The following is a 25,782-nucleotide window of genomic DNA, read 5'->3' on the forward strand; positions in this document are numbered from 1 at the left end:
CTGAGAAAAAAAGCAGCAAGACTCCCAAGATACTCACGCCAAACAGGCGTAAATGGATCGAGGCTCAAATTGAGGGACAGCCTACAGTAGTCAGTCTGCAATCTTCAACTGGGTCAGTGTCATGGAAGAAATCCTGAGGAACTGTTTCAGACTGAAAGACACTAAAAAGACATGACAACTAAAGCCGACACGATTCTGAATTAATCCTTTTGCTAAAGGACTCTGTTGGGGCAATTGACAGAACTGGAATGAAGTCTGAAATATGACTAATAGTAATTAGAAAAATCCATGTTAAATTTACTGGTTTCAACAGGGCATCACACTGGTAATTTGTTCTAGATTAAGAAATAAAGTCCTTCCTATTGTGCTTGCTTCCTATAAGTAAATGTTTAGAATAAGTATGGAGGAACATTCAATAACACATTTGCCTTTGTTAAGAAATGGCATAAGGCGGCCGGCGCCGCGGCTCACTAGGCTAATCCTCCGCCTTGCGGCGTCGGCACACCGGGTTCTAGTCCCGGTCGGGGCACCGGTCCTGTCCTGGTTGCCCCTCTTCCAGGCCAGCTCTCTGCTGTGGCCAGGGAGTGCAGTGGAGGATGGCCCAAGTGCTTGGGCCCTGCACCCCATGGGAGACCAGGAGAAGCACCTGGCTCCTGCCATTGGATCAGCGCAGTGCGCCGGCCGCAGCGCGCCAGCTGCGGCGGCCATTGGAGGGTGAACCAACGGCAAAACGGAAGACCTTTCTGTCTGTCTCTCTCTCTCACTGTCCACTCTGCCTGTCAAAAAAATAAAAAAAGAAAAAAAGAAAAAAGAAATGGCATAAGGCAGAGATGAAAAGTTTCAGGGAGGTACTCGTAGGAAAGAAGTGAAATGTGAGCTGGAAGACCACAGGGAAGACCACAGGAACAATAGAGGAATAAAACAAAGCCATCGAACCAATGAGGGCAACATTGGAAGTTTCACACAATCATGGCAACGCCAGCAAAAATACAGTGAAGGATGCAGAGGCCCAGATTAAGGACAGATTCACCCGCTCATGGACTGCTCTCCATAGTTCTGCATGCTGGCTGCTCTGTCTCAAACCAGTCCTTTATATTACAGAGTATAGCAAAAGTTTGTATATCATTGAACAGCAACTCAGGTATTAAATGGGTCTTACCTGACCAGACCTCTCTAAGAAACTTCAGGTGCTCAACAGCCTTGACACTTTTTGAGATTCATAGCCCATCTCTCACCTGGAAGTGGGTGCAAAGGCCATATGATGTGTCCTGTAAGAGAGCATCATTTCCCCTGGTTAGCATAATGTCATCCACGCAATGAAATCAAGCAATGCCAACAGGAAAGAACAGGGTGAGGTCTGGGACCACCATGCTATGACAGATAGTAGGGCTATGCAGCTACTCTTCGTTTTAAAGGTTTTTTATAAGATTTATTTTTTTATTTGAAGGGCGATAGAGGATGAGAAAGGGAGAGAGGGAAGAGAGCAAGAGACAGAGCAGAGAGCTCTTCGATCGGCTCAATCCCCAAATGCCTGCGACAGCCAGGGCTGGGCCTGGTGGAAGCCAGGAACGCGGAACTCTGACTGGGTCTCCCATGTGGGTGGCAGGAACCCAGGAACTTGGGCTATCAGCTGCTGCCTTTCCAGGTGTATTAGGAAGAAGCTGGGTCAGAAGTGAAGTAGCAGGGCTTTGAACCAGTGCTCTGATGTGGGACGGAGGCGTTCCAAGAATCAGTTAAAGCACTGAGCCACAACTCCTGCCCCTACGCAGATACTCTTGGGGCAGCACTGGGAAAGTCCATGTGAAGGCAAACTGACCTTGGGGACCACCTGTAAAGGGATGCTGAGAAGCCACCAGCTAAATCTAAGGCAACATACAGAGAACCCGGAGAGGGTGTTAGTTTTTCTAATACCTGGGTAATACTGGGATCAGCAGCATATATGTGAGGCACTAGCCTATTAAGTTCCCAGGAACCTATCAATTCTCCAAGTCCCACCTGTTTTTTGTTTGTTTGTTTGTTGTTTTTTTCTAAGATGGGGCTGTAAACACTATTGTGGGCTGGCTACAGAACTCCAACCCTTCCTAATTGTCTCATGTTTCCTGGGGTCTCCTCTTTCGGCCTATCCTCCGTGCATTTTGTATTGCTTTGTTTGCATTATCTGCCCAGGGACAGGGACGCAGACTTTGCTTCTAATTATCACCCTGATTTTAAGCTGAAACTCCCAACAGTTGTTCGAAGTGTCTTCCCTAACAAGACATCCATGCCTGGGGGGTTTTCTAGAAATGAGCACCAACAATAGGGCTGGAGGCATTTGCCCCATACCGAAATGCAATAATCCTTACTTTTCGTTAATGGGCTTGCTCCTGTATCCACATGTGAGTGCCCATGGCCCCAGAATAGTCTGGATTTTCATGGATTTTCATTTGATGCCCATGTCTACTAGGGCAACTGTTTTTTCTTTTTTCTGGGGAGACTGGGAGATAGGGAGTTCTTTATAAGACCTCTGGTCACCCCCTATTGCCCTCACCTTGGGGCGACCTTGACCCCCACCCCCATTCTCTGAGAGTGGGTAGAATCCTTCCTGTGTGATCTGCAATGCCTGCCCGTGCCCAGGAGCAGACGAGAGAGGTCGGAACCACTGGTCTTTCCACGGAGCAACATGGCATTTGGCTGTTTCTCTTTGTTTTCACAGGAACACCAGTGCCAAGGAGATTGTGCCGACCTGCTTTCTAGTTATCAGGACGGATTCCTGAGTTTTCTTTTCCCCAAGCTTGGTTTGTTCTCCTCTCCTACTCTGTTTAGTGACAGGGCCTATCCACCACAGCCCCTTCCAGCCCTTCCCAGATTGGCTGTGGCTTCCCGGACATCAGCCCCATCCCGTCTGACAACTGAGCAAAGGAGAGACCGAAGCAGTCCGTACCACTGAGGCAGGCTTGGGAGGCTTATTTTCCATGTAGTGGTAAAGATCCACTTATGGAGCCTTTTCAAACTCTTGGTGTCCATGGTCGGCCTGACTCTCAGTTCCGGCCCAGGCCTTTGGGCTTCTCCCATGCTCCCCAAGGGGCTGCTTGAGCTGGCTGCTGTGTGTGTTGAGCCTGTGCCTTTCACTGCACAAGTGGTTGGGTGGGAGAGCACAGCTCAGAGCCTGGAGGCCCTCCTTTCCAAAAACCTCAACAGCATCTTTCTCTGGCTGTTTTTCGTCTCCACCTCTGAGGCCTGCTGCACATTGGTAGCCAGTGGAACAGTTCACAATACATCCTTACTGCGGTGGGCTAAGTGACAGTCAGCCGTCAGTCTAAACTCAGCAACACTGTCAGATGTCCTCATACTCACACAGGGGGCCACAGACGTCTGGCCCATGGAGCAGCCCTCTCCACAGGTAGCCAGCCAGGGATTTCCCCTGCGGATGCTTCATGCCCCTTATCCATTTCCTCAGATACATACAACAGGGCTGCCGTCACGTCAAACTGAATCCCTCCAAGTATGGACTCGTGATTTATTTTATTCAATGGACTGTTATCTAGTACTACCATTACAAGTTCCTATCTTATCCAGTGGACTATGATCTATTACTATCATTACCTTTAAAATATTTATTTATCTATTCAAAAGAGTGAGAGCGAGAACAAGAGAGGAATCTATCTGCTGGTTCATTCCAGAGTGAGGCTGGGAGACAGGAAATCCATACAGGTCTCTCATGTGGGTGTCAGGGACCCAAGTACTTGAACTATCATCTTTTGCCTCCCAGGGTGTACATTAGCAGGAAACTGGGTTGGAAGTGGAGGTGGGACTCAACTCTGGGCACTCTGATAGGATATGCAGGCATCCCAAGTGGCGGCTTAACCCACCATGCCACAACACTGCCCCCTATGTCATTATTTTTGTGTTCACATTTCCCCTGATTCCACCAGTAGAAGCCTCTTCAAGCTGGCTTCTGTGCCCTTTGACATGTCCAATCATTGTTGGAACACTTCCTTTCTGGTACAGGATGCTCCAAGTTTACCTTGTACTTTTCCTGTTCCAATCCTAGATGCAACCATTTCTTTGAGGAGCCCTGGACCCTTTGTGTGGGCAGTGGTACTAGGAACAGGGATTGGCTGGCAGACATGCCTTTTGCTATCAGTGTCTCTGTTACCAAACTCTACAGGTAGACGGAACTATGGTGGGGTGTATGTCTTAGTCCATTTATGCTGTTGTTAAATGGAGAGGCTTATAAACAACACATTCACTTTTCACAATTCTAAGGGTGCAAAGTCCAAGTTCGAGGCATTGGAAGATTTGGTGTCTGGTGAGGGGCCAGTTCCTTATGGATGATGACTTCTCACCGCATCCTCACCTGACACGAGAGGTAAACAAGCTCCTTGGGCCTCTTTTGTAAGGATTTTCATCCCATTCACAAGAGTCCCACCTCATGATCTAATCACCTATCAATGGCCCCAGCTCCTAACACCATCACCTTGGGAGTTAGGATTTCAATATATGGATTCTGTGAGGACAAAAGCATTCAGACCATAACTGCACATGCAGGTGCGTGTATACATATACACATATACACGTACTTAAAAGCATGCGAATGTAGACACTGTGCCTATATTTATTTCCATATCTACCTATCTATATTGAAAACCATGAGCTCATACCAATCCCTTCAATTTGATCCAACACTGCATGGGGTTCATTCTGTTTTTCTTACTCCATACTCGTACTTTTCTTTGCGACACTGAGGAGCCTCACTCCCACTGTCCTCAATATATTTACCTATTTTTCAATCTCCTTTAACATGCAAATCTTCTGTCTCTTTGCTTCTTCACCTGCGCAAATACCCAGTCCGACTTGCCCAGGCTCCAATGCCCGACATTGGCAGGCCTCATCATCACCCTAGTCTTCACATTAAGCATCCTTTGCCCTACACTGAGCTGCGACATTCCGCCTCCTGGTGGGGACTCCTCCCCACCTGTTCAGGCTGTGACACTCCATGTCACAACCACTTTCCTGCAAGGGTGCCCTCCTCTCACCCGGTGTTGCCCCATCCCCACCTCCTCCTGGACCCTCCAGGCTTGAGCGCCTTCTTCCCTTTTATGGCAAACTCAGCCATCACAAGATTCATTTGCTCTTCACCACGATATTTCTGGTGAGTGCTCTTTGTCTGCATTTTCTTTCCCTCTTCCTTTCTTCCTGTTTTCCCAGTAGCTTGTTTGCATTGCTTTTTCTGATCCTTTATTGATAGCAAATTTCTGGATGAGGTGAGTTATTTCTGGGCCAACTATTCACAGACACAACATGAAGGGAAGAAGACAAGGCTGAGTTCTAGGCTAACAGGAATTTCCCCTATAACCCAGGGTGTCTATAAAGAGCCTTTTTTTTTAGCTTCTACTTCTCCTGCCACAGAGATATGCAGCAGCAAGGCTGTTTACAACACAGCCCACCACCACGTCCCATTGCCTCCTGTAAGAAAAGCTTGACCAAGGTGGGGTCCAGCAGCTTAAACTGCCACTTGCCAAGTTGGCATCCCATGCTGGAGGGCCAGTTCAAGTCCTTGCTGCTCTGCTTCCGACCCAGCTCCCTGCTAATGCACCTGGAAAGGCAGTGGAAGATGGCCCAAGTGCTTGAGTGTCTGCCAACCATGTGGGAGACCTGGATAAAGCTCCTGGCTTCAGCCTGGCCCAGCTCTGGCTGTTATAGTCAACTGAGGAGTGAACCAGCAGCCAGAAGATATCTCTCCCTCTCTTTGGTGTTCTGCTTTTCAAATAAATAAAAGTTTTTTTTTTTTTTTAACAAAATGGAATTCAGAGTGAATGTGTCACCTTACAGTAGTATAATTTTCTGGCTTTTGCCCTAATATACTCAGTCATGGGCATTCTCACTATATTTCTTCCTGTAGCCCAGAATTTCCAAAAATGTAGAACACTGGAGTACCAATGCGACCCCCTGGGTTGGGTCACTTACTGGGCATGAGGCTTGTGTTTTTGTTGTTTGGTGCCCCTCTTCTGTTCACCATGATCATGACACACTGCTGCCTTTTTAAAAAAATATATATATATATTTAAAGATTTATTTATTTATTTGAAAGTTAGAGTTACACAGGGAGAGGAGAGAGAGAGAGAGGTCTTCCATCCAGTGGTTCACTCCCCAAATGGCTGCAACAGCTGGAGCTGCACTGATCAGGAGCCAGGAGCTTCTTCCGGGTCTCCAACGTGGAGGCAGGGGCCCAAGGACTTGGGCCATCCTCTACTGCTTTCCCAGGCCATAGCAGAGAGCTGGATCAGAAGTGGAACAGCCGGGTCTCAAACTGGCACCCATATGGGATGCCGGCACTTCAAGCCAGGGCATTAACCCACTGCACCACAGCGCCGCCCCCTCAAATATATATTTTTTAAGATTTATTTGACAGGCAGAGTTACAGAGAGAGAGAGAGATCTTCCATCTGTTGGTTCACTGTCAAAATGGCAGGGCTGGGCCAGATCAAAGCCAGGAGACAAAAGCTTTCTCTGGGTCTCCCATGTGGGTTGCAGGGGCCGAAGTACCAAGGCCATCATCTGCTGCTTTCCCAGGTACATGATCAAGGAGCTGGATCAGAAGCAGATCAGCTGAGACACGAACTAGCACCCATATGAGATGCCAGCTTCATGGATGGAGGCTTAACTTGTTGTGCCATAAAGTTGGTCCCCACACTGCTGACTTCTTACTGTTGTTGTTGTTTAAAGATTTATTTATTTATTTGAAAGGCAGAGTTACAAAGTGGGGGGGGAGGGAGAAAGATATATATATATGTGTGTGTGTGTGTGTGTATATATATATATATATATATCTTCTATATATATATCTTCTACATATATATATCTTCTACATATATATATCTTCTACTTGCTCGTTCACTCCCCAAATGGCCACAATGGCCAGGGCTGGGTCAGGCCAAAGTCAGGAGCCAGGAGCCTCCTCTGGGTCTCCCACATGAGTACAAAGGCTGAAGCACTTGGGCTATCTTCTGCTGCTTTCCCAGGTGCAGTAGCAGGGAACTGGATCAGAAATGGAGCAGCCAGGACTCAAACTGGAGCCTGTGTGGGATGCTGGTGCTGCAGATGGAGGCTTAACCTTCTATGCCACAGTGCCAGCTCCCACACTGCTGGCTTCTAATGATGGTCTCCTCTCCTTCTTGGACTCTACACATGTGGCTCCTTTAGGACACATGTTCATGCACAAATGCACAAATGCTCTCTCTTTCTCCCTCATCTTACTGCTGTGACTCCTCTAATCATTCAAGTACTGCTCATCCATTACTCCCCTCCGCCCTGGGCAGCCTTGCCTTGCTTCAAGCTACAGTAGGTTGCCTACTATACACTTCCACAGCTTTTTTTCCTTCCCCTCCCCAAGTCTTGCTCATATCAGAAAATAGTATCTTCATTCATTCACTTAATCATGTTAGAAATCTGGGAGTCAACTATCTCATCAACTTCTCCTCAACTCCATGAGACAGTCTCTCTCTCTCTCTTTTTTTTTTTTTTTGTTTTGACAGGCAGAGTGGAGAGAGAGAGAGAGAGAGAGAAAGGTCTGCCTTTTTGCCGTTGGTTCACCCTCCAATGGCGCATCTCGCTGATCCGAAGCCAGGAGCCAGGTGCTTCTCCTGGTCTCCCTTGTGGGTGCAGGGCCCAAGGACTTGGGCCATCCTCCACTGCCCTCCCGGGCCACACCACTGCCCCTGGAAGAGGGGCAACCGGGATAGAATCCGGCGCCCCAACAGGGACTAGAACCTGGTGTGCCGGCGCCGCAAGGCGGAGGATTAGCCTGTTAAGCCACAGCGCCAGCCAAGACAATCTCTTTATTAAGTTGCATGGAAGCTACTTGGGTCTGTACATCGCATCTTTTGGCATTTCTTTGCTTTTGGCATTTCTTCAACTCCAGGTCACCAGCCTTGGCTGGTACACAGCAGTAACCTGTAACTGGTTTTCTTGCTTTCCATTCTCTCTATACCTCACTGTCACCACAACTACCACTAAGTCCCCTCTGCAATGGATATTTCTAGACTAAAATTCTTTCTCTCTATTTTCCTAACCCTTTTTGCTACCTTCTTCAGCCTGGTAAATGGGAGGTATGTAGCTTCTATTAATTTCATCCACTGCATATAGATTTTACTCGTTCAACTTTCATTGGTAACCTTATTTCCAAGTTCTGTAATAAATGTCATGATTTTTGTTATTTCTTACTCTTTATAAAAGAATATGCTTAGGGCTGGTATTGTGGCACAGCAGGTTAAGCTATCATCTTCAATGCTGGCATCCCATTTGGGTGCCTATTCAAGTTCTGACTGCTCCACTTCAGATCCAGTTCGGCCATTGTGGCTATTTGGGGGAATGAACCAGTAGATAGAAGCTCTATCTCTCCAAGTCTCCCCCATCTCTCTCTGTAACTCTGCCTTTCAAATAAATAACTCTTTAAAAAGAAGAAAAAATTAGTCTTTAAATTTTTTTAATTTATTTGACAGGCAGAGAGAGAGAACTTCCATTTGCTGGTTCATTTCCCAAATGTTCAGAACAGCTGAGATGGGCCAGACACTGAAACCAGGAACCTGGAACTCAATGCAAGTGCTTGAGCCATTACCAGCTGCCACCCTAGGGGTGCATTAGCAGGTACATGGCATTGGAAGCAGAAAGAAGACTTGAACTCAAGCACTATAGTATGGTATGCAGATGTCCCAAGTATCATCTTAACTGTTTTGCCAAGCATCTACCCCTTTGGCATGCCTTTCTTTTGTTGTAAATAACCAGGTTGGGGCGGCACTATGGCACAGTGGGTAAAGCCACTGCCTGTAGTGCCGGCATCCCATATGGGTCCTGGTTCTAGTCCTGGCTGCTCCACTTCCAATTCAGCTCTCTCTGTGGCCTGAGAAATCAGTAGAAGATGGCCCAAGTCCTTGGGCCCCTGCACCCATGTGGGAGACCTAGAAGAAGCTACTAGCTTCTGGCTATGGATTGGCACAACTCCAGCTGTTGCAGCCAACTGGTAAGTGAACCAGCAGATGGAAGACCTCTCTCTGCCTCTGCCTTTGCCTTTCTGTAACTCCGCCTTTCAAATAAATAAATAGATTTTTTTTAAATAGTCAGGTTATTTGAATAATTGAACAGTTGAAGCCCCAATAGAGAAAGCCAGAAATCAAGATTTTATAATGGTTTGACCTTTGGAATGCCAAGGGTCTGGCATACTGATTTATCTTTTTGGTACATTATGCAATAACTCTGTATCAATGATGGGTTAAAGTCTCACTTCTAGATATGCGGCCCCAGAGGAGCTCTGTCCTATGAGTTTTAATTCCAAATAAGCTTTCACATAAAAAATTTATCAACAATGTGTGAAAGCCATACTCAGTGGGCAGAGTGTCTCAAAGTGCTGTGCTGTTTGGGAAAGTTAAGCAGGGCACTGACAAAGGCAAGGCCAGCCTTTCTCTGCTTATTCAGTAAAATGCCTGGAAAAGCCTGCTCCTCACCGCTGAGTGCCAGTCTCTGTTCGGAAAGTATGAATAAATGTCACAAGTTGTTGAAAAATGCTTGCCATGATAACAACTTGCTTCCTCCGTTAAAAAATAGTTTAAGAACCTCATCCCTTCATCCTTTTCTATGTAAAAAGCCTTAGTCCTAAGATACAGTTCTAAATGTGCTTCCCACTCCTCCAAACCTCCAGGATCCTGAGCTGCAGCCTTCAAGACAGTTTCAGGGAGAAAACAAAGGCCCCTCCAGGCACGGCTGCTTGTCCTCCATCCAGGCGTGGCCACTGTGTGCTCCCTCCAGGCATGGACACTGTGTCCTCCCTCAAGGCACAGCTGCTATGTCCTCCATCCAGGTACGGCCACTGTGTCCTCCCTCCAGGCATGGACGCTGTGTCCTCCCTCCAGGCACGGCCGCTGTGTCCTCCCTCCCGGCACCGCCGCTGTGTCCTCCATCCGGGCACAGCTGCTGCGTCCTCCGTCCAGGCACGGCCACTGTGTCCTCCCTCCAGGCACGGCCGCTGTGTCCTCCCTCCCGGCACCGCCGCTGTGTCCTCCATCTGGGCACAGCTGCTATGTCCTCCATCCAGGTACGGCCACTGTGTCCTCCCTCCAGGCATGGACGCTGTGTCCTCCTTCCAGGCGTGGCCACTGTGTCCTCCCTCCCGGCACTGCCGCTGTGTCCTCCATCCGGGCACAGCTGCTGTGTCCTCCGTCCGGGCACGGCCGCTGTGTCCTCCCTCCAGCCATGGACGCTGTGTCCTCCGTCCGGGCACGGCCTCTGTGTCCTCCCTCCAGGCATGGACGCTGTGTCCTCTCTCCCGGCACCGCTGCTGTGTCCTCCATCCGGGCACGGCCCCTGTGTCTTCTGTCCAGGCATGGCCGCTGTGTCATCCGTCCAGGCATGGCTGCTGGTCCTCCCTTTACTGCCACTGCTTTTGTGCTGGTTGTTCTGTTCCCATACTCTAAAGGACAAGAATTGTCTCCTTCAAGCGGCCCTTGCTCTTAAGCCCTTCCAGGGGCCTTCTTGTTCAGCTTCACCACTGGAAAGACATGCTTGGGAAACCATGAGCAATCCCCATAAGGCAGGAAGAGGAATTTGGGTATTAAATTCAGCATAGCACATGAGTGAAGGCGACACCTCATCTCTCCATGCAAGGCCTGCTTAGCAACTGAGTGCAGGAGCTGCCAGAGGAACTGTCTAGGCATAGCAAAGCATTGTGGGAGGTGTCTCAAAACAAAGATCCCGACTGACTCCGTAAGTAATTCCCTACAAAAATCCATCCCATTGCCTTCTTGCCCCTTGTACCACCCCAACCTGCACTCCCACACACATTGTGTGTGTGTGTGTGTGTCATTATTAGGACCCAGAGGTTCATCCGCCTCTGCCATCAGATATTTTTTGAGCTCTTACACCATACAGAACATTTTACTGGGGCTCAGGCTCTGGTTAAGAGTTGAGCCCTTGGGGCCCATGTTGTGGCGCAGTGGGTTAGGCCACTACCTTTGTTGCCGGCATCCTATGTCTGAGCGCCAGTTCAAGTTCCAGCTCTGCCAGTTCAAGTTCTGGCTGCTCTGACCCTGCTACTGTGCCTGGGAAGACAGTGGAAGATGGTCCAAGTACTTGGGCCCCTACCACCCACTTGGGAGACCCGAGTGGAGTTTCTGGCTCCTGGCTTTGGCCTGGCCCAGATCCAGCGCTTTGTGGCCGTGAGAAAAAGATGAAAGATCTTTGTCTCTCCCTCGCTTTCTGATCAAATCCTCAGAGTCCTCCCTGTGCAGTTGGGAGGTGGGATCATTAGTGAAAGAACTGGCTGTGTCCCGCATGTGGAGTGAGTGCTAAGTGTCACACCGAGACATCTCCAAGGGCTGGGGGGCCCTGGGAAAGTTTCCTGGAGGAGCTCAGAGGGGCAGTAGTGTGGCTGGAGGAGAGGGAGAGGTTGTAGGGGATGACACCCAGAGCACCATCCTCAAAGGAGGGAGGAGCCCTTATGCAGCCAGCCCTGAAGGAGGCAGCTCCCTTCCCAGAGAGTAGAAGCCCCGTGTTTCTCAGAGGGGAGAGAGCCTTGAAGGAAGGGTTTGGAGAGAAACCCTGCTTCTAACGGAAAGGGCTCACAGATTCCTCTCCATGGCTTCTGTGTCCTGGTGCGTCAGACCCACCAGACGCGGTGCCACGCCTTCATCCACTCGTGTTCCTGCCAGGCCCGTTGCTGGATGCTGGGCACACGGGACCACCACGGATGCTGCAGAGTGCAGCACCTGTTTCTCAGAGTGCACACCAGGGCGCACCCTCAGCATGCTAATCACACAGGCCCTAGGGCCACCCCGCAGACCTACACTTACTGTATCAGGGTCTCAGCGCCGGCCCCGAGAATCTGCGTTCTCAACAGTCCCCAGCCTCTTGTGCAGCTGAAGTTTAAGGCCGCTGGCCTGGTGACACTGCAGGCTACTCTCTGTGGCCGCTGTGTCTGCTTGGATGTGAGCCAGACTCACACGGGCGACTGCGCGCCCCCGACTCCGCCAGCCCCCTTTTCAGCCCCTCTGGCCTAGGGGTTGCCCGGGAACAGAAAGCCCCGCCTCCGCACGCTAACCCCGCCCCGCCTGTCAAGGGTGAGGAAACCCCGCCCCCGAGCACGCCGCCCAGCCTAAGCTCCGCCTCCCGGCGGTTACCCTGGACCCTCCGCGGGGCCGTGATCCCAGCGACCACAGGTCGGCCAGACTCCAGTCTCCAGCCGGCAGCCACAGCAGTGAGAAAGCGACATGGCGGCAGCGGCCAAGGCCGAGAACCTCGCCCTGGTGGTGCACGGACCCGGCGATCTCCGCCTGGTAAAACGGGAAGCAGGGTGGGCCGGCCGCCTCGCTCCCCTCTGAGCCCTGCACGGTCCCGATCCCCAGTCCCAGTGCTGTGCGGACCCCGCGCTTCCCGCGCCCATGTCGCCCCCGGCCCCGAGCTGGTTGTCACGCGGGTCGGGGTGAGGGGTTAGAGGTTGTCGCTAAGGGAGGATCTTGTGTGCCTCCCGGAACCCAGCCCCGTGGCTGGCACGTGGCAGGCGCCCAGGGTGGTTGCTAACTTGATTGAAGCTTCCTCCCTCCTTTGCCAGCCTCTTTGCCATTGCAGTTTTCAGGAGAGATGGGAGGGAGGGTGCCTGGTTTAGGACCTGCGCTGATTTCTAGTCTGGGCAGACAGCGCAGGGCGGAAAGAGGCGCGGGGGACGCTTAAAAGCATTGGAATTTCTCTCTAATCTCCCTTGCTTGAAACTGACAAAGCCTGCCTCGCAGGATTATTGTGATCACGAGAGAATCCAGCACTCTGAGGGCTCCGACAGGGCCGGCTTCGCCTTGCCTTCCAGGCTGGGCCTCCACCTGCGGGATTTCTGGGGCTCCCTTGCCTGCATCAGACTTAGGGTCTTCACAGTCCTCAGGCCACCAAAGCTCTTATCTCCCAGCTCTGCTCCTCCACCTCTGGCTCACTTCCCAGCCCCTTTCGGCTCTCTGGTCCCTTTAGAACGTTGTTTATATCTCCTCCTGCCTCAAACCCTGCCTTTTGCCTCTCCACTCCCCCCCCCGGGGGGGGGGGGCTCATGAGGCCAAAGTTTAGGGAGCCACAAAGTTTAGAGTCAGCCCTTCAATCATGCCAGTGTTCCCTTGACAAAGTCCATCTCAGATGGGCCTGGGGTGGCGGTGAGTCAGGGCGGCTGCCAGCCAGCTCTGCTCCCCAGCACCCCCTTCTCCCCAAGAATGCATTAGGATCCCAACTGGAGGGACTCAGATTACCCAGGTGGCAGTTTGGAGCGCTCAAGAATCTTTGGCCTCCCTCCCCACAGGGCGCCAGAGTTTGGAATCAGTTTCAGATTATTCAGACTCCCTGACACCCCCTCCAGACCATCCAGCAGCCTGTGGACCCCAGACTTAAAAGAACCCTTGCTCGGGTTCCCCAATGTGATAGGCTTGGTGAAGGAACAGCCAAGACAAGAACTCAGAAACCCAGATGCTCATTTCTAGCTCATTTCCACTCACCTCAGAACCTGCACCTGAGGTTCTGAACAGCAGTGACCCTGTTAGTGTTTATTGCTGTAAAGCCCAGATGGCGCGATGGGGAAGAGAAAGCAGTTCAACTCTGCACAGATTACACATTGATCACACATTTACTAGATGAGAAAGACACCACGCACTGATGGGGGGCCCAGAGACGTAGAGGACACAGCTCTGCTCGCAGGCTGCCCAAGAGCCACTGACAAACGCAGTTATGACCCAAGGGCTTTGATGGAGGCCACAGAGCAAATGCCTCGAAGGCAGGGCCGCTAGCCCTCCATCTGTTCAGGGCGTGTTTAGGTTCTTGTACTTAGTAAGCAGCAGACCCAGGATCACACCGCACGTTCCGCTCCGCCTTCATGCCTGAACTCATGCCCTAGGTGGCTGCGCAGGCAGAACCCCTCCGTCCAGGGGATAACCCTTGAAAACTGTAAGTGGGGAGAACTCCCCTTACAGCTGAGCCCATCAGCTCTGCATTAGAAGCCACTCTAGGGTTGGATTAGGGGCTGGGTGGGGCTCGCTGTATCTTAAAAGCTGGAGAAAACATTTTGGGCTGGAGAATTTCACCTGGGGCTGTGGGGCTGCTGGGTTAAAGGGTTGATGGGTGGAGTCAGGAGGTTCATTTTGAAAGTGTGAGGTGTTTCTTAGGGGGTCATTTGCTAGACAGAAGAGTAGATCAGAATGACGACATCAGGTCCAAAGACTTAGGACGTCTCTGGGACAGTGCCGCAGGGTGTTCTGGGCAGGCCCCTTGGGCACCAGGGGCTGGAGATGTAGATTCGGGAGTCACTGCTGCTTTACTGAGTGATACTGCGCCTCCTCCAGGGGGCGTCGGGGATGGATCAGTGATTTGACTGACACAATGACTGAGGGGCATGACTGGCAGACTTCAGGGCACTGTCCCGTACAGCGGTGAACCATCCTGGCCCAAATAGCGTCCTGCTGGGAAACGGCGGAAGCCTGGGCTTTACCGAGGCTGAGGGACTGTGCAGAGGCAGAAGGAGAGAACTGGAGGCCGCTACCCTGGAGAAAGCCCCGACCTGGAGAGGAGGCGGCAGAAAGAGCTGTCAGCAGAGGAGACTGGCCAGGGAGGCCTGTGTTGCTCCGGGGGCACCTGCAACCCAACCACCCCGGATCTTGGTCACCTCCCTCCCAGACACATTCTCCCCCTAGCACTCGCCCCCCACAAGGGTATCTCTGCTTCTCCTCCTCTTTCTTTAAGGCCCGCAGGGTCACTGGTTCGGTACTGGGTTCGGTAGTAAACCAGGGATAGCAACAGGGAGGAACAGACTTGGCAACGTTTTGAGGGAAAATGACCTGCTCTCAAGGCGGGGGAACACCAACATGGACAGCCAGGATTTCCAAGGTGCAATGACTTCAATCAGTGATTGCACTTGGGGGTAACCGGAAACAGGAATGAGGTCACGTGCCAGACAGGGGTCAGTATGGGTTTCTCTCCCGGCCCTGTTGCTGCTGGTTCTGTGACAGCACTAGCTGTTTTCTGCTTCAGTTTCCCCTATGGAAGTGAGGGTGGCGGCGGGCTGGGCGCTGCAAGAGGCCCAGCGCCGCCTCAAGCACAGCCAGAGGGCACCCTTTAACCACATTGTTAGAAAGTGGGCCCAGGCCAGGAGCTTGTGTTCATTACAACAAACAGTTGTTTTTAATGGGGAAATGAATTACTGGCTCATAAAGTTGGGATATAATAAAACAAGCAAATTCGTTTTTCTGCACGGGAGCCATGTTTGCCGTGGGGGCTGGCTTGCTTATTTAATGTGCTGGGGTTGACTTGAATGGTAAGGAAATTGATGGGCATGCGCCTGGCCCTTTAATGCAGAGCTTCTGTGTTAACCCTCTGGGGTGGAGGACCAGTTTCGTTTTCATTTCCACTCGGCCACAGGTTCACGTTTGCATTGCTGCATTCGGATGTGGCAGCAGTACCAAATACTATCAGCATTTCTAGATGCCCCTGGGATTCTTGGCATCATAAAGCAGTGCCAGTTCATCAGGGACGCTCCGTCTCCCTTGTTCCTGACAGCCAGATCTTCCAGCTGCCAGGCCCGAGCCCCTGGACAGGGAGAAGAATGGGAACAAAACAGCCTCCGCTCTCGGGGAACTGAGCACCACCGAGGGGATGTAGGCAGGTTTTGGTTTTAGCATGGGCTATAGGAGTAAACAAGCCAAAGGAGAAATAATTCTTGTAGAATGATGGGTTGACATTGTTTAACTACAAAGGGCAGAGAAAATGATTTCCCACCATCAATCAAGTTTAAACATTAGTCAGGGTTCCAAGAAGCTGTGTCTTGAGTTTTTGCTTTTTCAGGAAATGTCTTACACTCTAGGTCAAAAGAATTCCTTTGTTAATATTTTTAAAAAATAAGACAGTTGTACATTTATAATTCAACACGCTGAAAATGTCCTCTCCTGTACTATTAAGATTTTTGGGTGAAGGATGGGCATTGTGGCATGGCAGGGTAAGCCATGGCTTGGGTCGCGGACATCCTCTATCGGAGTACCTGGGTTCAAGTCGCAGTGACTCTGCTTCCCACCGAGCTCCCTGCTAGTGCATCCTGGGAAGCAGCAGGGGATGGCTCAAGTGCTTGTGGGAGACCCCGACAGAGTTCCCGGCTCTGGGGGATGAACCAACCACAGGGCCCTAAGCATTTGAGCTATCCTCCACTGCCTTCCTAGACATGTTCGTAGGGAACTAGATTGGAAATGGAGCAGCTGGGATTTGAACCCACGCTCTGATATGGGGTGCCAATAACACTAGCAGCGGTTTCCATGTACCACAATGCCGGCCCTTAAAATATTAAAAAAGAAAAGAAAAAGATTTTTGGGTAAGGAGAAGGGGACTGTATAACGACGTGGTATGGGCACCGGCGGCTCAGATGGTTCTCAGCATCAGGTCTTTTTCCCTGGTTAATTTTGCCACCACGTGACACAGCCAGCTGCTCCTATGTGATCAGATTAAAGGGTGCCAAGGGTCTAAGGAGCTGCTGGATTAAACATGACCTCTCCCAGCCCCCCAGATGCAGACTTCCTTAACCCTTTCTTATCAAAGCTGGACACAGACCTTTTCTTCTTGAAACTGACTCAAGTCCCAGGCACCTGAGACTGAAAATAGAATCCGAAGTTCTTCAGAAAAAGGGTTACTAGGGAGAAGTGTAAAGCCCAACCAAGCACCTCTCTTCCCTTTACTCAAGCCAAACCAGACTGAACACTCCAAATTCCAAACAGGAAACTGAACCCAGCCAACACTGCCAGTCGCGATGAGAAGTCAGTGTCTTTGCAAACCGCCCCAAGGCACAAAGCACACACTAGGCAGTGCACACAGGCAGAGAAGGCTGCAGTGCAGGAAGAGCAGCTGTGTCCTGACCAGAGGATTTAGAATGTTGGGTGTGGGGCAAACTTCTCTTTCAGAACTGCATGCCAGATTAAGGAGAAATATGCACACAAAGTTAACAAATGCACCATACAGGCGATCGATTTAGAAGTCATTTACTGTGGTTGTTAAAACTGGCTCCCCCCAACCAGATTTATGCTGAGAACGTTGATTACTGGGAAAAAATACACTCAAATTTTGCAATGTGATATTCAGCTCAACAATTTTTTTAAAAAAATTCATTTTATTTATCTGAAAAGCAGAGTTAGAGAGAGAGAGGAAGGGAGGGAGAGACAAAGACATCTTCCATCTGCTTGCTGGTTCACTTCCCAAATGGCCAAAGCCAAAAGCCAGGAGCTTCCTTCAGGTCTTCCATGTGGGTACAGGGGCCCAAGGACCTGGGCCATCCTCCATTGCCTTCCCAGGCACATTAGCAGGGAGCTGGATCAAAAGTGGAGCAGCTGGGTCTCGAACCAGCACCCATATGAGATGCCAGCGCTGCAGGCGGTGACTTTACCCACTTTGCCACAGCGCCGGCCCCAGCTCAACAGTTTTTAAAATGCATGAGGATTCAGTTACATAGCCCTGAACACACTGAGCACTTGCTGTGGCTGACAGACTAGAGTATCCAGGTAAACTCCAAGCACTGTGTTTTTGCTTGCTGTAAGGACCATTTGCTAAGCTTGTGTGTGGATACGTGCACGCACGTGGGATGAGGAGAACATTTTGACCTCCTGGGCTCTGCTGAGAATGGAACCCTCCTTTTGCTGTCCTGCGTGGATTCAGTACTGAGTGGTGGGCGAATGCAAAGAAGAGCAAGGAGTCAGCTTCCCAGCCTGGTGAGGACGGGAAGACTGTAGCGGGAAGTGACACCAGAACGCTAGTCCCAGGAAACAACCACCTGGATGTCCCCAAACACCAGTCCCAACACAGTCAAACCCAAGTCTCCCAAGTTCCCTCGGGGATTAGGAAGTCAGCCCAAGACACCTGCCGGTGGGTCTTGAAGGAGGGCAGAAGGGGCCCCGGGAAGGCGAGTGAGTACAGAGCCAGTATTGCGGAGCTGGAGATGAAATGGGCCCAGTGGCCACCACAGGAGGGCGTGAGGATTTTCTAGGGCCTCTGGGGACTTTAAAACAGATTTGCATTCTACAGAGATTCTTATTAGCAGAATACAGGGTGGGTGGAGCCAGGAGAGCCTGGGCTGGAGACTAGCGTAGTGGACTTTGGGAGAGCATCCAACCCTCTACTTTGACCGTGAGTACGCCAGAACTGACGGCGACAACAAAGTCTCTTACGACAGAATGGTCGATGGGGAACCTTTGCATTTTCCTCCCACCTTCCAAACGCCTTTCAAGTCAGCAAGGGGATGGGAAAATGGAGGGAGAAGGCCCGCAAAAGTAGGGGCTCCTGCTCCCCAGAAACGTGCAGAGCAGTTCCCACAGGTCCAAGGAGGTTGCTGAGGACCTGGCCATGTGGCCTTGCTCCGGTCCCTCTCGCTCCGGCAGTGAGGAGAAGGGGGGGGGGGGTCTTTCCAACAGACCCAGTCAAGCCTGGAGCCCTACTTCACCGGCTTCTGAATTCTACCCTTTCCAAGAGCAGCCGCATTGTGTTAAAACTCACATGAAAAGGTCGGGAACACAGCTTTTCCCAAAAAAACTACTGAAACTACCTCACCCCTACACACAGACAAGGTTGCCGGGAGCTTTGTGCAGGCATAGTGTGAGTGAGCCAGTGATGGAAAGGGAACTTTGGCTTTCTTTGAGTTGGCACTCCCTCTTAGGATTATCCTCACATGGAGGAGGAAGCTGAGGAACAGAGGTTTCATAACTACCGGGAAGGACACAGCTGGGGGCGGGGCGGGCGCCTGGCGTGCACCTGCACTGCTGGTTCCAGGGTTCTTCGCGAGCCACCTGGGTTGGTAGGAAGACGGCAGGGGCGTCTTCCCTCGGTTTCTCCTTGTGTTGAGGCCCTTGCTCCAACCCAGGCAAGGCGCGCGGAGGGCGTGGGCGGCAGTAGAGGGGAGCTGGCTGGGGGGGATGAGAGAGAGGCACCTGAGATGATTCCGTGTTCCCAGAGAGAGTTCTTCCCAAAGGGCTTCCACCAGTTCCTGTGGGGTGGCGGCAGGGGGAGTGGGAGCAGCCGAAGGGGACGCAAGGCCGACTGAGGGTCACGCATGCCCTCTGACAGATGTTGGAAGAGTTACTCAACTCCTTCACACACTTGTTACTGAAAGAGAGAAATCCTGATCAAGTGTGCCTGGATCACAGTGAAAGTCCAGGGTCTCAGAGGAGCTGAGAAACTGAGAGATGGCAAAAAGCACTACTGAAATCTGAGACAGAAAAGGAGATTAAGTAAACAGTCCACACACAAAAAAGGCGAGGCTTTGGGTCAACCCTGCTGTGAAACGTTGCGGGCCATGCTTAGGACAAGCTCTACAAACCCGTGTGCTGCTCTGAACATGGTCTTGCACTCCGGTGGCACGTCTCCTGCAGAGAGGGGAGGCAGGAGCCCGCCCGGGTTGTCTGGGTGGTTAGACGCCAAAGTTGTGGCAGAGAGGCAAGATCTCCCCCAACTGTGTTTGGCGCTAAGGCAAAAAAACGGGCGTTCTGGCACAGCACCCTCTAGTGTCTGAAAGAGTCACTGCAGCTTTGCCTGCGTGGTAAGGGCAGGTCGGTCAGTTTGTTTAAGATTACAACAGTAATCTCTCCTGACCCAAGGCCTACTTGGTGTACCCAACTGTCGCTCTGACCTTGCATCTCACCACCTACCCAGCCCCAAATGGGGTGTTAAGACTCGGCCTGGCTAGAGACAAAGATATGAAGACCGTGGAATTTTCTATTGCCTGTAGCAGAGAGAGTAGATGCCGGTCCGTTTCCGGAATAAAGGTCTTAGTCTTGGGCGCAGTGTAACCTGCAGTTTGGAACTGCACCCTGTAGAACACCAACAGCAGTCCCCGATGCTGCATAACGTCAGTCTTCTCCGAGGAGGGTGTTGGGGGCAGACAGCTATGCTGAGGGATCCCCTCCCTTCCCTGCTCTTGCACGCAGTTTAAATGGTGAAGAGGCAAAAACCTGCCTCGCTCCCCCTTCCTCCACGGCAGGCTGCGTCCCGCGATCTGATCCCGTGGACAGCAGGGTAATCAGAGAAGGCAGCACCTAGAGTTAGTGTGATCATTAAGGCACCGAGCGCACAGCACTTGATGAGCTTTAGGGTAGTCACCTGGAGCCCTGTTTCACAGGAGGAGTTTGAATGAGCACGGGGCTTCTCAGAAAGTGCTGGGAACAGGGGATGAGTGAGATCCTCCTGTGGAGGCACTGTTCTGGAGAGGGGTTATTTAACAGCACACACACCCGGGGTTGTGGCCGGGTGCCCAGGAGATAGAAAGCATGGCTGGGGCCTCAATGTGTTTATTCTCGTTAGCAGGGCAGTAATGAGCAGCCCGTGTCTCGTGTTCTGTGGGGTCCTCCAGTGCCGTGGGGCTGCCTGTATAGCAGCTGGGGAGGCTTTTGGAAGGAGACGAGCTGGGAGCACCCTGCTCAACATCCTCATCACCTGATGGACAGCTCTTGGCATCACCCCTGCAGGAGGAAGGACGTAGTCCACCCTGAGTGCAGTGGGGTCCAGGGGAAGCAGGCATGGTGTCAGACACGTGGGCCGAGCTACAACACGGCCTCACTGTGAATGTTTTACATCCCTTCTCTTCCTGACTGCCTTCAAGGAATTAATAGAACGAACACGGGGGGGGGGGGGGGACAGTGTGACATCATGGCACAGCGAGTCAAGCTGCTGCCTGTGACGCCCTCAGAGTCCCATACTGGAGTGCTGGTTTGAGTCCCTGCTGCTCCGCTTCCAGGCCTGCCTCCTGAGAATGCAACCAGAAAGCAACAGAAGGTGGCCCAAGTGCCTACCACCCACCCGGGAGACCAGGATGGAATTCCAGGCTTCTGGCTTGATCCTGAGCCAGCCTTGACCATTGTGGCCACTTCCTCTCTTTCTTTCTCCCTCCCCCTCTCTCTGTCGCTCTGCCTTTCAAATAATAAGTACAATAAATCTTTTAAAAATATTTATTTATTTGAGATGTAGAGTGACAGAGAGGGAGGAAGAGACTGAGAGAAAGGTCTTCCATTTGCTGGTTACTCCCCAGATGGCCGCAACAGCCAGAGCTGAGCCAGTCTGAAGCCAGGAGCCAGGTGCTTCTTCCAGGTCACCCACACGGGTTCAGGGGCCCAAGCACTTGGCCATCTTCTACTACTTTCCTAGGCCATAGCAGAGAACTGGATCAGAAGAGGAGCAGCTGGTACTCGAACCAGTGCCCATATGGGATGCCAAGTACAATAAATCTTTAAAAAGAAATGAACACTTGGAAGTCAGTGGCCTTCCTCCTTGTCCCAAGGACTTTCCTAAGCAGCTGACATTGGAAAAAAAATCTTAGCAAACAAATACTATGACTACTACTACTAGCTGTGAACATGAAAGTAGGTCAGATTGCATTTTGGACATCTGAGAATGACCTATATTCCAGTCCTACGTGTTCCAAGGGGCCCCTGTAGGGCCATATGAGATGTTTGGGCTGCAAGCCAGGCTCAGCTGTGCCTATGGAAAGGGCGGCAACACGGCACTCTGCCCCACCTGTCTAGATGGAGAAGCCTGACAGGCAACTGCCAGAACCGCCCTCATCCTCTCCCAGTGGGCGGTTGCCAGACCAAACAAAGCTGTATCTAAGAACGTGTTTTTTCTGGACGGAAGGAGCCGGTATGGCAGGCAGGTTGGCGACTTAGAGGCAGCCCTGAGGGCACCTGGAGCACTTTTTCTTGATTGTTCTTGGTTAGCACTATTCTCTGGGCAGTGAGTGGGCTGGGGTCAGGCAGGTGTATCAGCGCCCCCCCACCCCGGGCCTCAAATTCTGACCCTGGGACTGGGCCTTTGGCTGTGGGGCCAGCGGCATCTTTCCGGAGAGGGACCCCAGCTTCCGAACTTTTTCCTACCCAGGGCTGCATCGCAGGTGACAAGGAGTGTGGTCCCCTGTACACTTGGCGAGTGTGTTGTGCATGCCATTGTTTGCATCGGTTGCTCTGTCATTCAGCAAAGCGTCAAAGAGCTAGACAGGCTTTTTCAGCATGGAGCTCACTGCCTGACAGGCAGAGGCCTGGCCACAGTGTGATCTGAGCTTGTGCTAACTCTAAAAAGAAAAAGTATTTATTTGAGATTCATTTGTTTATTTGAAAAGCAGAGTGACAGAGACAGGAAGAGGGAAAGACAGAGATCTCCTACCTTCTGGTGCACTCCCCAAACGGCTGCAACAGCCAGGGCTGAGCCATGCTGAAGCCAGGAGCCTGGAACTTCTTCTGGGTCTCCCACATGGGTGGCAGGAATCCAGGTACTTGGGCCATCTTCTGCTGCCTTCCCAGGCACATCAGCAGGGAGCTGGATCAGAAGCAGAGCAGCCATAACTGGTACTCCAACAGTATTTTTCACTTTGTATTGCTATGTGAGGGCAAACTGTTGAAATCTTTACTTTATATATACTCAACTGATTTTCTGTATATAAAGAGAATTGAAAATGAATCTTGATGTGAATGGAAGGGGAGAGAGAGCGGGAAAGGGGAGGGTTGCGGGTGGGAGGGAAGTTATGGGGGGGGAGCCATTGTAATCCATAAGCTGTACTTTGGAAATTTATATTCATTAAATAAAAGATTAAAAAGAAAGAAAGAAGCAGAGCAGCCAAGACTCCAACTGATATGGGATGCTAATGTCACAAGTGACAACTTAACCCAATGCGCTACAACGTTGGTCCCAGAAGAATTGAAATAAAACTCCACTTTGATTTTTTTAAAAGATCTATTCTATTTATTTGAAAGATAGTTACAGAGAGAGGTAGAGACAAAAAAAAGAGAGATAAATCTTCCATCTGCTGGTTGACTCCCCAAATGGCCACAACAGCCAGGCTGAAGCTAGGAGCACCCACATGGGTGCAGCAGCCCAAGCACTTGGGCTACCCTCCTCTGCTTTCCCAAGAGCATTAGCAGGGAGCTAGATTGGAAGTGGAGCAGCTGGGACTCGAACTGGTGCCCATATGGGATGCCAGCGCTGCAGGCTGCTATACCACTACACTGGCCCCACTTTGATATTTTTTAATATTTACTTTTTTTTTAAAAAAAGGATTTATTTATTTATTTAAATGTCAGAATTACACAGAGAGAGGAGAGGCAGAAATGGAGAGAGAGGTCTTCCATCCGATGGTTCACTCCCCAATTGACTGCAATGGCTAGAACTGCGCCAGTCTGAAGCCAGGAGCCAGGAGCTTCTTTCAAGTCTCCAATGTGGGTGCACAGGCCCAAGGACTTGGGCCATCTTCTACTGCTGTCCTAGGCCACAGTAGAGAGCTAGATTGGAAGTGGAGTAGCCGGGTCTCAAACCGGCGCCCATATGGGATGCTGGTGCTTCAGGCCAGGGTGCTAAGCCACTGTGCCACAGTGCCGGCCCCCACTTTGATTTTTTAAAAATAGAAAATGTTCATAAGATACAGTTGTTCTACATGTTAAATTTTTTCTCTTTTGCTTCTTTCAGGAGAACTATCCTATCCCGGAGCCAGGCCCAAATGGTAGGTTCCTGGAAGCTCAACTTGGGTTTGATTGTTTGCTCCTGCTTACCTTGGAGACCCTTGTGCACCGTGCCCATAGCCCCTCTTCTCCTATTGCTCATTACCTGTGCCTCCATTAAAAGCTAAGCTTTTTTGTTACTCCGAGAACCTCATCCGTTGTCCATAATAAGACTGATTAGGTAGGTGACAGTGACAGAGCCATGAAAATGACTGCATCAGACTGCTGACTCGCCCCGGAGAGTGTGTAATGAGATGTGTTTGGGCCAAGAGGAGGACCTTCCCTCTCTTGACCTAATAGCCCAATACCCTGTCTACCATCAGCTGCTGCTGGGGTTGCCAAACCGTGTCTTAGCCCCCACCCAACCTTTGAAAAGGAGTGAGTCTGCAGAATTTAGTCTTTTACTTAACAAAGAGAGCATTGTGCCAGCCCTTCCCTAGAGGCCACTTATCAAAGAGTGGGACAGCCCAGGACTGTGTGTCCCGCTGGAGTGGGAGGAGCTGCACGGAGCACACAAGAGGTGAGCGCTGGGCCAGAGCTGCCGGCACCTTTGCCCCACTCCTTCAGACTCTTGGCTGGCTGAGCTGCGTGCATGGTCCCTGGGGTGGCATCTGTCTCTGGGGAGGTCACATCCCCTGTTAGCTGGGGCAGGACCGTACTGACACTTTTTCCATCCCTCCCAGCCCCACATCCTATTTCTTCTTAATCTACAGGACCTTGAAGAGAGGTGAGGGGCAGTGGGCAGAGTACCCACAGACAGCATGTCACCCTCCCACACCCTGTCACACAGGTCCCCTTTCTGCCCTCTGTGAGTTGGGGGTGCCCCCCTGCATCTACCATAGCTCACCCCAGACCTCAGCTTCTGCGTGCACGAACAGCCCGTGGAAGGCAGCTCTCCTGGTGCCTTCCGAGGTCTGCAGTTTGAGGTCAGTCGGGTTATTGACTCAGGACGATAAGATACAGACATAGCTGTTTCTATCAGTGTGGAGGAGTAATGTATATTTAGGGTTTAAACATTCCACCATGATACCACTTCCAGAGAAGGAGGTACCTCACTGTGTCCTGCAGAGTCAGCGTTGATTTCAGAGTTGGCCAAACAAGGGCCATCTTGAACTCTGAGGATCGTGGTTCAGCTTCTGTCTCACATGGCATTCTGCCCCCATTTTCTTGTCCCTTGCTATGCTGGAATTGGAAGGTGAGCATTCTAGCAAGTCCAATATAATCTCCTTTTTTTTTTTTTTAAGAATTTTCTGTCTTTTTTTTTATTATTTTTATTTGACAGATAGAATTAGACAGTGAGAGAGAGAGAGAGAGAGAGAGAGAGAGAGAGAGAGAGAAAGGTCTTCCTTCCGTTGGTTCACCACCCAAACGGCCACTACGGCCGGTGCTGCACCAATCCAAAGCCAAGAGCCAGGTGCTTCTCCTGGTCTCCCACGCGGGTGCAGGGCCCAAGCACTTGGGCCATCCTCCACTGCACTCCCGAGCCACAGCAGAGAGCTGGACTGGAAGAGGTGCAACTGGAACTAGAACCCGGCGCCCATATGGGATGCTGGCGCCGCAGGCAGAGGATTAACCAAGTGAGCCATGGCGCCAGCCCCAATATAATCTGTTGTTACAAACTGGTAACTTCAAGAGGAAAAGCTCTGAGACAATTTGCCTAATTTCAAATGACTTTTTCCTGATTTTGAAAATATTTATTTTCATTTTTGTTTGAAAGGCAGAGACAGGATCTTCCATCCACTGGTTCATTCCTCAAATACCCACCAACAGTTAGGGTTGGGTTAGGCCAAAGTCAGGAACCCAGAATTCAATGTGGGTCTCCATGTAGCTGGCAGAGATCCAAGCACTTGAGCCATCATTCGTGATGTCTCTATGTGTGCCTTAGCAGGAGGTGAAGGTCAGAAGTGGAGCTGGAACTTGAACCCAGGCACACTTACAAGAAATGTGGGCATCCCAAGCCGTGTCTTTTTTCTTTTTCTTTTTTTGACAGGCAGAATGGATAGTGAGAGAGAGAGACAGAGAGAAAGGTCTTCCTTTTTGCCGTTGGTTCACCCTCCAATGGCCACTGCGGCCGGCACATCGTGCTGATCCGAAGCCAGGAGCCAGGTGCTTCTCCTGGTCTCCCTTGTGGGTGCAGGACCCAAGGACTTGGGCCATCCTCCACTGCCTTCCCGGGCCATAGCAGAGAGCTGGACAGGAAGAGGGGCAACCGGGACAGAATCCGGTGCCCCGACCGGGACTAGAACCTGGTGTGCCGGCGCCGCAAGGCGGAGGATTAGCCTGTTAAGCCACGG

General features: G+C 51.1%; 1 protein-coding gene and 1 long non-coding RNA gene across 2 annotated transcripts in view; one reads left to right on the forward strand and one right to left on the reverse strand.

The window, feature by feature from the left end:
* Positions 1-43: 43 nt before the first annotated feature.
* LOC133769548 (uncharacterized) lies at positions 44-11,990 on the reverse strand. The gene is made up of 3 exons (XR_009867208.1): positions 11,819-11,990; positions 1,160-1,268; positions 44-161 (listed from the first exon to the last, which is right to left on the reverse strand). It is a non-coding gene; the product is annotated as an uncharacterized LOC133769548 (long non-coding RNA).
* A 141-nt stretch (positions 11,991-12,131) lies between these two features.
* Positions 12,132-25,782, forward strand: part of SORD (sorbitol dehydrogenase) — a 30,489-nt gene continuing 16,838 nt past the window's right edge. Inside the window, exons 1-2 of the mRNA XM_062205821.1 lie at positions 12,132-12,301; positions 23,457-23,490. Coding sequence (XP_062061805.1) covers positions 12,236-12,301; positions 23,457-23,490 — 100 coding nt within the window. The 5' untranslated portion in view covers positions 12,132-12,235. The remainder of the gene's footprint in view (positions 12,302-23,456; positions 23,491-25,782) is intronic.

The sequence above is a fragment of the Lepus europaeus genome, chromosome 11 (genome assembly GCF_033115175.1).
Source record: "Lepus europaeus isolate LE1 chromosome 11, mLepTim1.pri, whole genome shotgun sequence".
NCBI lineage: Eukaryota > Metazoa > Chordata > Mammalia > Lagomorpha > Leporidae > Lepus > Lepus europaeus.